The 13807-nt window shown below is 38.2% G+C and overlaps 1 protein-coding gene across 4 annotated transcripts in view; it reads left to right on the top strand.

Moving 5' to 3' along the window:
• The window catches only part of ANAPC1 (anaphase promoting complex subunit 1), a 98947-nt gene that overhangs the window by 28602 nt on the left and 56538 nt on the right, over positions 1–13807 (top strand). For all 4 annotated transcript variants that reach the window (XM_090281740.1, XM_090281739.1, XM_090281742.1 and 1 more), the window contains exons 15-21: positions 2757–2897; positions 3445–3505; positions 4801–4988; positions 9293–9367; positions 10118–10386; positions 11679–11770; positions 13041–13189. In XM_090281740.1, the coding sequence (XP_090137866.1) occupies positions 2757–2897; positions 3445–3505; positions 4801–4988; positions 9293–9367; positions 10118–10386; positions 11679–11770; positions 13041–13189 (975 nt within the window). The remainder of the gene's footprint in view (positions 1–2756; positions 2898–3444; positions 3506–4800; positions 4989–9292; positions 9368–10117; positions 10387–11678; positions 11771–13040; positions 13190–13807) is intronic.

Raw genomic sequence — 13807 nt, forward strand, 5'->3', positions numbered from 1 at the left:
TGATTATCTTTTTTTCTGTTTTAAAAATGACAGAATTGGAAGTTTAATACTTGTAGAACATAACTGTTTCGAAGCACAAATGATTTAGTAAACATGCACTGATGTCTGGTGTGATGTAAAGGTATGTACTGTGGAAGGTGCTACAGAGATGAGAATGAGGCATCCTTTTCCATCTAGGGATCGCAGCATTTACTTGGGTTGAACAGATGTAGTGTCTGCCTAAGAAATTATATTTAAGAGATTATTAAGACATATGAATGATGAATAAATTATCCCAGGGGAAATTCATCCTGATACATCGATGTGGCAGAATCACATCTTGAGAGGCCTGGGTTGGACCATGATAAGTGGGGTGCCTGTAGGTGGGAAGGGGCATTTGGGGCAAAGAACATTCGCAGGAGCATAGGTGGAGAGGCAGGAGAGTGCAGAGCACTTGTGTGCATGTTCACATCTCCCATCTCCTAGTGCACAAGTTAAGACTCTGCATACCTGGGGATGGAATGAATGAATGCTTATGCAAGTACTGGAAGTATGTTGGGTGAGGCCCACGGGGGTGGAATCATCATGATACCCTGTTTTTGAGTGTTTTCTATGTTAGGCACTGTTCTAAGTGTTTTGTATGTATTAACTCACTTAATTTCTTAGAATAGCTTTATTGGAAAGATACTGATCTCTCTTTTACAAATGGCTACACAGATGTACAAAGAGGTTCCTTTTCTGGAGTCTTATATCTTATAGCTAATAAATGGTTGAGCTGGGATTTTCACTCTTACTGATATGCTCTTAGAAGAGGGATGGAAAGGTGGTTTTTATTCTGAATGTAAATACCAGAGCATTACAGGTTTTGGGGTGTGCAGATATGAGTGTTAGGATCTGTGTTTTAGGTAAGTTTGTCTTGGGATTGAAGGTAGAGGGACCAGTTAGATCCCAAGTGGTAGTGTCTGTGTTAATTTCAGAGTTGCAAAGAGAGAGCCTGAGTTAGGGCAGTACATTGGAAAGGAGGGGAGTGACAAGAGAAGCCTGCAGAGGTGGAAATGACAGCATTTGTCAGATGGTGGGATTTGTGCTGTGCTGGGGTAAGGTGCTGGGGAATGAGGCTCAGAGTTCTCTAGGAACCTGGGCCCATCCCCATGTGTATCAAGTTAAGAAGGCTGGAGAAAGTGGTCTGTATCTGAGAGACATCTGAGTGCAGATATTTAGGGGCAGTTTAGAGTGAAGATTGGTGCTGGCACTTGTGCTGGGTAATGTTGGGCCCTGAATATTATTTTTAAACATATGCAGTATTGAGCTGTTCCCTTTTAAGCCAGACACTTACAGAACTCTTGGAAGGGGAGCTCTAGAAATATCAGGGTTGTGTGTGATTTGGTAGAATTTCTTTTATAACATAAGATGGTTACCAGCTTTCTTGGAATTCCATAAGCCTAGGAATGGTTAGTGTTTGTTTGTTTGTTTGTTTATTTATTTAGAGGGGAAGGGAGAAAGTGCGAGAAACATCTCTGTGTGGTTGCCTCTCGCGCCCCCAACTGGGGACCTGATGTGCAACCTTAGTCATGTGCCCTGACTGTGAATCGAACCAGCGACACTTGGTTTGCCGGCTGATGCTCAATCCACTGAGCCACAGCAGCCAGGGAGGAATGGTTAGTGTTTTTAAGGCAGCCGTCAGATCATAGTCCAGCCTAACACATTAGCTGAAGGCTTCCCCACTTCTCAGCGAGATTGTGCAGCTGGACTTGGATCCAGGACCAGTGTAGCTCCGTTTTGGGGTAGCTGTTGGGGTAGAAACTGGAATATAATAAATGCATGTTATGCTGGATTGGCTCTTATGTTGATAAGATAGTCACTTAGAAATTTCCTGTAAATTGAATTAACAGTATTCCCTCACTTAATTGTGGGTATTACATTCTAGACACCTCCCGCGATAGGTGAAAATCCGCGAAGTAGGAACCTTACATTTATTTTAGTATTTATATATATTTTAAGGCTTTGTAAACCCTTCCCACACACTTATAAATCATTCCCAGTCCCTTATTAACCTTTCCCACTCCCTTATTAACCTTTTCCACACTTCTATAAACACTACTTATATTCTTAAACATATTCTACATTCTTAAACCTATGTAACTTTACCAACATACATATACAGTACTGCAAAATCCTGCGATATAGCGAAAAATCTGTGATAAATATTAAGTATAATATTTTAAGAAATCCCGCGATACAGTAAGGCCGCGATAAGTGAACCGCGATATAGAGAGGGACTACTGTATAGGAATCCAAAAGGGTTGGTGGTCCGGACTAGATTTAAAATAGAAAGCATCTGCATGTAATTAGTGACTAACATTATTTAAATTTTTTGTTTGCACATCTGCAGTTGAGGAAAAAATCATGTTGTCCTCAATTTTTAGAACAGACATTTGCAGGGGAAGTATCACTAAGTAGCTATCTCAGTTCTTTGCTTTCTCTTAGCTCTTTCTTCTCTCCAGTGTTGTGGACCCTCTAGTCATATCTGCCATGCCTTCCTCACATTAGAGCGTATGCCTCCAGCCCTCTGAAATTGCCAAGAGCGTTGTTGCCTTCTCTTCTTGTAGCCCTGCCTTACTTGCACACTCAGTCTGGCTATAATCTTCATCATCATACCTTCAGCAGAATGATTGTAACTCATTATGTACAGTTGTTAGACTATATGCAAAAGGAATAAAGTTTCTCCCTCAATTCTCAAAACATACTTACATGTGTTGTATTTTCTACTTTTATAGGTCGTTCTGTTGTCCCCAGTTCCAGAACTAAGGGATTCTTCAAAACTTCACGATTCTCTCTGTAATGAAGATTGTACTTTCCAACAGCTTGGAACGTACATTCATTCTATAAGAGACCCTGTCCGTAACAGAGTGACTCTAGTAGGTATATTTACATTTCATCAGGTAGATTAAGCGGCTTTTTAAGAGATGTGGCTGTCATTTCAAATTTATCAGAATGCAGAATTTTCTTTGAAAAATGAAAGCAAACATTTCTCATGACTTTTAAAACTTTTTTATAATGTTTTATTTCTTTTCACTATTTTACTTTAAAGTAATCTGCTTAACTTTTAAAAAGTTTTTATATTATTGAAAATTTATTGAAAACAGCTTGTTAAATAAGTTGAATTTCTTAAAAGTTAGTCTCCTTTTTTGGTCATGATGACTCTTAGTGTGTATATGAAAATTAGACACTTTGTTAGAAACGAGAATTTATGTAAGTATTTTACAACTATGTACATTTACAGTTTCTGAAATGAGGAAGTATTTACTCCTGTTTGAAGAATATTGTTTATTTTCATTTATTTTATTGAATTTTGTTTTGACAGGCAAAATATCTTGTAAAGCATCAGCTATTTTTAAGACATTCAGAAACTTGGATGCATAGTTTATGTTGACTTGCTCTTGTTTGTTTCCATTCTCTTCCTAGGAGCTGAGTAATGGCTCCATGGTTAGGATCACTCTTCCTGAAATTGCCACATCTGAGTTAGGTACGACTGAGGAGCAAACCTGAATTCCGTGTATTCTTAGTTTGTAACTGGGGTCTTTAAACTTTTACTGTTTTTTTTTTTAATAAAGATTTTATTTATTTATTTTTAGAGTGGGAGAGAGAGAGAACGAGAGGGAGAAAACATCAATGTGTGGTTGCTTGTTGTGCACCTCCAACTGGGGACCTGGCCTGCAGCTCAGTCCCATGCCCTGACTGGGCTTTGAGCCAGTGACCCTTTGGTTCGCAGGCTGGCACTGAGTCCACTGAGCCACACCAGCCAGGGCAGATTTTTGCTGTTTTTGAAGCCATGACATGGCATTTTTTCCTTTGTAGAAGAGCTGTGAAGGGCAAGGAGCACTCTGTGCTGTCCTCTCCCTGTGTACTGTGAGGCAAAGCGTGAGTTGCAGGATGTATTGGTTCTGTTTCTCTGACTTTCCTCATGTGGAAGTTACCATGCAGGTATGTTACAGTATAGGCACATGCCTCCTGCAAGCAACCCTTGAGAAACAAGGAAGCCTAAGCAACTAAAGTAGCTTTTGGCATACTTCAATGGTTTTAATCCTAAATCTTTCAACTGTTAGAGTAATTGAGCATAATTGCCTTAATCGAATAAAAATATGATAGTAAAAATACAATCAGAAGTGTTTTTAATACAATTGGAGCCTCCTTGAATTATTATTGAAATGCAGTTTGGAAAATACTAGGTGGAGGATATTTATCAACATAGAATAGTAAAGAAAACTAGAATTGAAAGAATTTCCCAACAAACATAAGTTTAGAAAAAGAATGCCTGTATGACATAAGAAAATGTATGACATCGATTAGTTTCAAAATCTAACTGCCAAAGCAAAGCACTGGCAGAATGTGTGATTTCTGGAATTCAGTAAATAGGCTAGAATGACTTTTTCAGTGTAGGAAGTTGGTGTGATAAATGGTATTCTGAGTTGATATAGAAATAACCTTGTTTTCTGAGAGGTATTTATCCAGTAATTACAAGGCCTTGTACCTACAAGTATAAGTCTGAGTAAAATATGTAGAAACTAATAGCAGGTTAAATAAAATAAGTAAAACAAAAATGAAATCCTACTCCCTGACAGCCAAATAGAAGTGGTTGATTTAGATTTCCAATGATGGGCCAGGTAATGCAGCATCCTATTGGCTCTTTTATGATAGTTCTCTCTTTATAGTAGCTGGCCTTTATATAATAGTAGTGGTAGTTTAAAAACGTTCACATTAAAATGGGGAGGGAAATGCATGCATAGGAAGCATACTAAAATTAATCTTTGCTTTTAACAGTACAAACATGTTTGAAAGCAATTAAGTTTATCTTGCCAAAAGAAATAGCTGTTCAGATGCTTGTCAAGTGGTACAGTGTCCACAGTGCTCCAGGTGGACCCAGCTATCATTCAGAGTGGAATTTATTTGTGACTTGTCTCATGAACTTGATGGGTTATAACACAGACCGCTTAGTGTGGACAAGAAATGTAAGTATATCCAGTTGTTTTTCTTCCTGAGTTATTTTGTTATTATCAGTGTAATGTTTGCATTAGTAGTAATACAATGTTCAGAATATATAGCAGATCAGTTTTGTAATAAGCGTACTTTAGTCAACAAAATGGAGTTATATTAAGGTGTATTGTATCTGTATTGTAAATTGAATATTGTTTTATATTTAATGTTTTACTAGTAATTATAATTATTGCATTTTTATAACATGGCAGAGCATGTTTGACTATTATCCATCATTTCATCTTTGTAAAATGACTGCAATTTATGTGGGGTTAGTAGTAATTGTCTTGGTTTTATTGATGAAGAAACTGAGTTACAAAGAGGTCACAGACTGGATATTTGCTTAAAACTAGGCCTAGACTGTGTCTGCTGACTCATGGCTCAGTGTTTCTTTCTGAAGCCTAGACTCCTCACAAATTACTTGGTCTGTGAAAAGGAATGTTTGATTCAAGAGGGATTGAAAGTGCTTAAGCCTGGGTATCTGTAGAAAGCTGTGTCCCTCATCTCCTGCTCCAGAGGCTTCCTTAGAAGGTCCTTCACAACTATGTACAAAATCAGGATTTCCTATTGGCTGTGGAGATCACTCGCAGGACAGCCTTGCCTGGGTGACTGCAGAAATCACTCTTTTGTCCAGGAAACTCAGCTGTTTCTATCTGTACATTTTAGATCATTTTAGATTTGTAGTGGCAAATCCTTTTTTTTTTTTTAAATCCTCACTTGCAAATATGTTTTTTATTGATTTTGGGTGGGAGAGGAGAGAGAGCGAGAGAGCAAGAGAGATAGAAACATCGATGTGAGAGAGAAACATCGATGTGAGAGAGAAACATTGATCGATTACCTCGCGTACCACAACCTGGGTGTGTGCCCTCACTGGGAATCAAACCTGCAACCTTTTGGTGCATAGGATGATGCTTCAGCCAACTGAGCCATTGGGCAGGGCCTGGCAAATCCATTTTAAAAATCATTAATCTTTTCTTCATTATGAAAGGATACATTCTTATTCAAGAAACTTGAAAATGGAGAAATTCAGGAGTGGAAAACAATACTACACTTTTCTGGTATTCCCTTTTAGGAGACGATATCAATGAAAACGTCCTATATTTAAAAATATTCTTCAGATAAAACCCCTATTTTTATTATCCTCATAAAAGGGTACCATATGGTTTTATCATACCTCACCAATATCTAGTACTTGAACATTGTTTAATCCCGTTTTTTTCTTATTATGAGTAATTTGCCAACATTCTTTTACACACAGATTTTTATATATATTTATAGTCATTTCTCAAGACTTGAACCTTAAAAGAGGGATTACTAGGTCAAATAATGTTCAGAAAGGGCTTTCCAATTGTCATTCTCACTGGCATCAATTAAAAGTGCTCCTTTGACCACATTGATAATGGGTAGTGTGGTGAACCTTTGCCAACTTAGTGAGAAATTTTATCTTATTTCTGTATACGTAAGTGGGAATAGTTTTTCCAGTTTTCATTAGTCATTTATAGTTTTTATTTTTTGAGTTGCATAACATGTCCTTGTCTGTGTTTCATTCTCTTCTTAGCCCAGCAGCCAAAGTAATCCTGTTGGATAAAGTCAGGTTATGTCACTCCTGCTGGGAACCCTCTAGTGCCTTCCCATTCTGCTCCGAGTGGCGACCAGATGCCTTCCCGCAGATGAGATAAGCTTAGGTCATTTTCACATGTCACCTGAGTGCAGACTGCCCTGTCTATTCTGTGTAGAACTTTCTCCCCTGCACTTTATCCCCTTTCCCTGTTTTATTTTTCTCTTAGCACTAATTAAATATAATATGCTACATATTTTACTTACTTTGTGTGCCCTCCTCCTGTTGGAATGTCAGTTCTATGTAGGAAGAGTTTTTTTAGTTTTCTTCACTCTAGGACCTGCAGCAGTGCCTGGCTGGCATAGATGCTCAGTGAACATTTGTTGAAGAAATGCCCTTTCCATTTGAATGAGATAGCTTTAAGAGTTTATGTCTGTTGTAGCATGTGAGAGAATTGCCCTCTGATTTTCTTGAGAAAAATCAAGTCCACTTCAGCTTTTTGTAGTTTTTGTGTGTTTCTGTCCTGTGGGACTTGTTGACAAATACAGATTGTTGTGCTCTGTTCTCCGACAGAGAACCCGTACACCCTCATGTTTCCGTATTGTGGGAGGACTGAGCACCCACTGTGATTTCTTTCGTAAAAAGTGACATGGTCCCCGACTTTTATTGCGTGATAGTCTTAAAGGAGGGAACAAGGGAGTCAGATTTGAGCCCAGGTTACTTTGACATTCATTTTATAAGAGGCCATAGTTCAGCCCTTGCTATCTTTTGTCCTTCCAGTCAGAGGGTGGGATGGAAGAGTCTTCATTGTAAGATTGTTTTTATGTGTTTTGTCGAGCTTTGTCCTCCTCCCCACCCCCTATACTTAAAGAAGGGGGTGGAGAGTAGGCAATACAGAATTTCTGCCAGTGACTATGTGATTTTGGCATTTCTTTGTACCTTCCTTAATTTACTGATGTAAATGAGAGCACTGGACCAGGTGATGTTTCCCTCTGGTGTCTTTTGAGATGCTTATGTTTTTGTTAGATAGATACTGAGCCCCTGCTGTGGGCCAGGCATGATGCCAGGTTTTCAGATACACATTAGGTAAGACAGACATATAGTTCCTCACGGGATTGCCTGTCTCAGGGGAAGGAAGTAAATGTTTTACATACAGGTGATGATAGATTGAGTTCTGGGATGCACAGCAGCATAGAACTGGGCTGGCCAACCTGAGTATTATTGAATAATGAAAATAAAACAGATCTATGTATGCCACAGACAATTTCTGCTACTCATCCCCATAATTTCAGGTCCTTATGAATCTGGGAACAATAGAGGGGACATTTCTCTCTGTGGGACTTAGACATTGTGTTTGTGCACTGTACGTGTACAGGGTGGGGAAAAAGGTCATTCTTATATTATTATTTATTTATTATGAACAACTGTAAACCTACTTTTGCCCTACCCCGTATTTTGGCTGAACTTTTAGGGAAGATAACTATCATGTCATCTGTTGCTTTGATTTTAGTCTTCCTTTTTTCGTTTTTTGATAATATTGTGTGTGAGTTGGGCTGTGTTTTATTTAAATGCTTAACAAGAAAGAAAACCTTTCCTCTTAATCAGCTTTAAAAATTACTTTATTTAGATATTTAGTTTTATATTTATATTTTTATATTTAAATATAAATATTTAGTTTTTAAAATTATTTCCACTAAATTTAGTTTTTATATAGACATCAACTTTTAGAGGAATGGGATTAGTTGAAATATAAATATATGTAAGTTTTATAGAGCATAAGAAATAACCATTGCTGTTTTTAGAGTTATGGTTGATGAGGCGGCCATGAGCAGTAGCAGAGGTTGGCAAAGGTTATGCCAGAGGGAATTGAGTAAGAGGGAGCTCTCAGAAAATGGCTTTTATGTAATCATATTAGTTAGGATAGCCTACTGTAACAGGAAGTCCTCAAAAGATATGATGGCTCACACACAATAACAATGTGTGTCTTGTTCATATGACAGTACTTTGCAGGTAAACAGGCCACACAGATATTAGGGACTCAGGCTGATGAAGCATATGCCAGCTCCAGCTTGAGGGTTGACTCCATCTAGTCAGGTTCAAGGTTCAAGTTTCAAGTGCCTCGAGGAGCAGTCATGGGTGGTTTTATCCAGGAGCTTGGCCTGGATGTGGTGATATCCACTTTCATCAGAGTCACACTGTCACAAGGCCCCACCTAGCTCTGAGGGCTGCAGGGAGATAGAGCCTGGCTGTAGGTCCAGGAGGAGGAGAACACAGATTTGGAAAGGAACTCCCTGTCTCTGCCATAGAATTGTTAGACTGTCCACTGTAGATAGACTCTAAATAAATGTCTGCTTCATTCTGACCTGTGGCTACCATTGGGTTGATTCTTAAGACATGGCATATTTAGTTAATGGCTCATGGTCCTTGTTCTTCTAAAGGAGTGGGGGTACACATCATCACAGAAGTAGAGGAAGAAAGGAAACTTCCTTTGCAGTGCCTTTGAGCCCAGGCACTATTCTAGGTGCTTTACATACATAATTTCATTTAATCTTCACAGTGATCCTAGAAGGAAGGTATTTGTACCATGTTTTTTCAGGCAAAAGAATTTTTGATCACTCAGTTTCCATAGCTGATGGAACTAATTTCTGAATCCTTTTAGCTGATCAGTTGACAGTGACAGCTTTATATGATTGTGTCTTCTCTTTTGGGGTTATTTTCCAGTTTGACTTTGAAGGATCACTTTCCCCAGTAATTGCACCCAAAAAAGCAAGGCCTTCTGACACGGGATCTGATGAAGTAAGTATTATTTCTTGCTAATATTAATTGACTTTAGATATTTTTATAAGTCTCCCATTTCTGTGGTAGTCCTACTGATTTGTGTATACAGGCATACCTTGTTTTATTGTGCTTCATAGATGCTCGTTTTTTTTCAGAATTGAAGGTTTGTGGCAACCCTTCATCAAGCAAGTTTTTTGGCACAATTTTTCTAACAGCTCTGCTCACTTTGTGTCTTTGTGTTACATTTTGATAAATCTTGCAGTATTTCAAAACTTTTCATTGTTACATTTGTTGTGGTGATCTGTGATAGGTGATGTTTGATGTTACTCTTGTAATTGTTTTGAGGCACCAATAATGCACCCATATAAGTGAGATGGTGAACTTAATTGATAAATGCTGTGTGTGTTCTGACTCCTCCATAGACTGGTCATTCCCCATTCCCTGTGACTCCCTCTCCTTGGGCCTCCCTTTTCCCTGAGACACAACTAATAACCCTGCAATGGCCTCCAAGTGAAAAGAAGAGGTACACATCTCCTCCTGGTGAAGATGCTGTGAAAATTGTTGAAATGACAACAAAGGATTTAGAATGTTACTGAAGTTTTTTAGCTCTTTTGGTATTCCTCTTATTTTTCACCATTGTGATTTTCTTCCATATTCTTAGATCAATTTAATGTGAAAATGAAACTTAAATTGCTTTAATTGAATTTGTTAATGACAACATTACAAGGAAGCCTGATTTTAAAATTAATATCCCTTTTTTCTTCTCAGGATTGGGAATATTTACTGAATTCAGACTACCATCAGAAGGTTGAGTCTCACCTTTTGAATAAATCTTTATGTCTGAGTCCTTTGGAAGTATCTCCGATGAAGGATGAGGACTTGTCACAGAATCTCAGTCTGGATTCTTCTACACTTCTCTTCTCTCACATACCTGCAATTTTTTTTGTTCTTCACCTTGTCTATGAGGATCTTAAGTTGAATACTCTGATGGGGGAAGGAATTGGTTCACTTGTTGATCTCCTCGTTCAGTTGGCAAGGTAAATGCTGTCTATAAAGTGGAAACTTCCAGGAGTGCTTAGGTGACTCGATCTGAACCATGAATGTCATAGAGGCAGCTTGTACGTAGATTCTGAAATTGGCCCTCTTAAAAACCAGAGCATTTTTAATAAACCACAGAACTATTTGAAGATATTGGCTATGTAAGGGCCTATGGGTGATGCTAGGGTTGCTACTTTTGTCCTAAGACTAGTGGGAAATCACGAAAGTGTGTTGAACAGTGGGGATGACCTGCTGAGCATTTCATGTTGACAGGATGACTGGCTGCGCTATGGTGGAAATTCTATAACAACACCTGCTGTTCTGTACAATACCTGTGTTCAAATAGTGCTTACACGTCATGGAATGATAGTTTAGCTACATAAATTGTCAAGCAGGGTAGGCCTCACTGTCCCCATTTAGTGAGGGGAATACCTGTTTGAGAGTGTTTCTAGGAACATGACTCTCGGCTAGCTAGCTGTGGGCTCTCTGCTGTGCTGTGTTGTCGCTGTTTGGCCATCCCTGTCTTTCAGGTTCCTAGTGGATCTACAGTCAGATTGTTCTAATAATGCACTTTAACAGCCTTGCTAGCACCCTGTGTTTGGCACTGGATTCTAAACACACTTTGGTGTCATTTATTCCTTTGTGACCCTTGATGATAAAGAGAGTTGAATTGAATCAAAATGTCAAGTCTGAGTTAAGTTTGCAGCATATTTTCTAATTTCCTTGATCTTCCTGATACTGAAATTGTTATCTGAGACATAGCAGTTTTAACTGATGGTCAGTTTTCCTTAGGACAGATCATTATTATCGTGAAAATTCTTTTGTCATGAAATGATTTCCAAACTCTAATCATGGGCTTTCTGAAATTAGCAACATTTGTATAATGTTTTACATTTTTATAAGGTTTTCACACATCTTATTTAATCTTAAAACGTCACAGTGAGTAAACTGGTGTTTCCCCACTTTCTAGAAGAAAATATTGAGGTACTGGACATGATTTACCAAAGATTACACAGCTAAGAAGTAACAGAGGAAGAACTAGTCCACAGTAGTTTACAGTAGTTTTACCTTCATAAGATGTGCCTAGCGAAAGGAATTTGGGTTGCATTTATCATATTGGGCAGTGGAAGGTCTATAAATAGAATAAATAGAGTCTAGATTTAATTATCTTCCCTTTTCTAAGGAGGTTTCTGAGTTGAAAAGTTCAGCTCATGAATTTTTCTAACTCCGGGGGGAATATACTGTAATGCCTTCCTTGTTGTTTCTATTTTATATGTTCCTATTGTTTTAGGGACTTAAAATTGGAGCCTTACTTAGAGTATTACTACAGAGATTACCCAGTGCTTGTCAGAACTACTGGACAAGTGTGCACAATTGATCAAGGTGAGCACTTGTGTCATTAACGATTTTGTGAACAGCGCAATGACATTTGCTTATATTTTTCTTACCATTAGTCTCTAAGTCAGGGGGCAGAACCTTTCCACCAGGCAGATTTTAGTTTGTACTTGATCTCTGATTTGTAGTAAGCCGTAACTTTCTTAGTGTGTGGGGAAAATTATACCCATCCCTAAGGTTCTGAGTTGCAAAAGCTTAGAGGGCTTCTAGTGCCAAGGATGCTGTCCCCAAGACCTGTGCTTGTCATCCAAGTTAATGGTATTAAAAATTTAGTTCTTCAGTTGTACTGGCCACATTTTAAGAGCTCAGTAGCTGTGCGGGGCTAGTGGTTTCCATATTGGAACATGTTCATAACCACTGCCTGAGCTAAAGAGTCAGGATTGGGGCCCAATTGTTAGAACACAGAGGAATCCTGGCTGTCTCTTCTATGCCTTTCTGGTAAGAGTAGAAAATTTTGGATACATCTTTATATGCCTTGAACATAAAAATTTGCTATCTTTCCATGTAGTATGTGATAAAATAGTAGTCATTTAAATTTTACATATAACATAGTGAGTTTGTTTACTGTGGCAGAAAACATGGAGCATTTTGGAAAATATGGAAAATGTTATTCTGATCAGTAGTACAAGGGGTACCCAACCCCTCCCCAGAAATTATTTATTAAAAATTGTGTATTCTTGCATGTTTAAACTTCAGTCACCTTCAAAGTACTCTCTATTTGATGCAGCACCTTTTGAGACATTTTTTTCCACTGCTCAAAACAGTGTTTGAACTTGATTTTAATGTCTTTTTAGCGCTTCTGCCATTTTTTGTTTCACCTATTTTGCATCAGCAAAACATTTCCCTTTGAGGACTCTTTCATCCAGGGAAATCAATAAAAGCCACTCTTGGGTAAATAGGGAGGGTGCGGCATGGGGTTTTGCTGTTTTTGGTCAAAAACTGCTGAACACTTGGCGTGGTGTGCGCAGGTGCACCTGTAAGTTACCCATTATGAAATGCGCAAATGTGTTGAGTTTTCAAAAAGAATTCCCTTTAGCCTAATGTAGTCTCTCACAACAATGTCAGCTGGGTTCCCAGAACACTAACCTAGCGGAAAAGCCTATACTCCAAGGGACCTGCCCTCTAGTAGAGAATTCTTTTTTTTTTTTTTGGGGGGGGGGTTCCCCCTTGTATGTGTCATTTGAAAACATTTTTCCTTTAGAATAAAATGGTATTGTCTTAATGTATTATTTTATGTTTATAAACATTAATTTTAAAGGTCAAACAGGGTTTATGCATCATCCATCATTTTTTACTTCTGAGCCACCAAGTATTTACCAGTGGGTGAGTTCTTGTCTGAAGGGTGAAGGAATGCCACCCTACCCTTACCTCCCTGGCATTTGTGAAAGAAGCCGACTTGTAGTTTTGGTAGGTACTCATAGTATTGCCTAACTTATTTATTTTTCTCTTTCTTTTAAAATATTTTTAAAATTATCATACATTAAATATACTTAAAAATAGTTTTGTGTGCAGTTCTGTGAATCCCAACAAAAGTGCAGAATTATGTAATCACCACCATAATTAGGATACAGAGCAGACCCCCTCCCTCCCAGCCAAAATTTCCCTTATGCTTTTGAGATTCATGCACGTGTTCCCTGTATCAGCAGTTGTGAATACAGCTGCTATAAACATTCAAGTGGAGGTTTTTGTGTGAACATAAGTTTTCATTTCTCTAGGGTAGATACCCAGAGGTGGGATTGATGGTCATGTAGTAAGTATATATTTAGTTTTTTAAGAAACTGTAAACTGTTTTTCAGAGTGACTGTACCGTTTTTACATTCCCCTAAAAATGTGTGAGCATTCCAGTTTCCCTGAATTTTTGTCAGTGTTTGATATTGTCATGATTTTTAATTTTTGCCATTCTGATAGAATGTGTAACGATATCTCGATTAGTTTTAATTTGCATGTCCTTAATAGGTACTGATATTTAAGTGTTCTAGATATGAGGCTTTGTCAGACATGTGGGTTGCCATATTGGAACATGTT

Source organism: Furipterus horrens, unplaced genomic scaffold (genome assembly GCF_987537825.1).
Source record: "Furipterus horrens unplaced genomic scaffold, mFurHor1.1.pri manual_scaffold_6, whole genome shotgun sequence".
NCBI lineage: Eukaryota > Metazoa > Chordata > Mammalia > Chiroptera > Furipteridae > Furipterus > Furipterus horrens.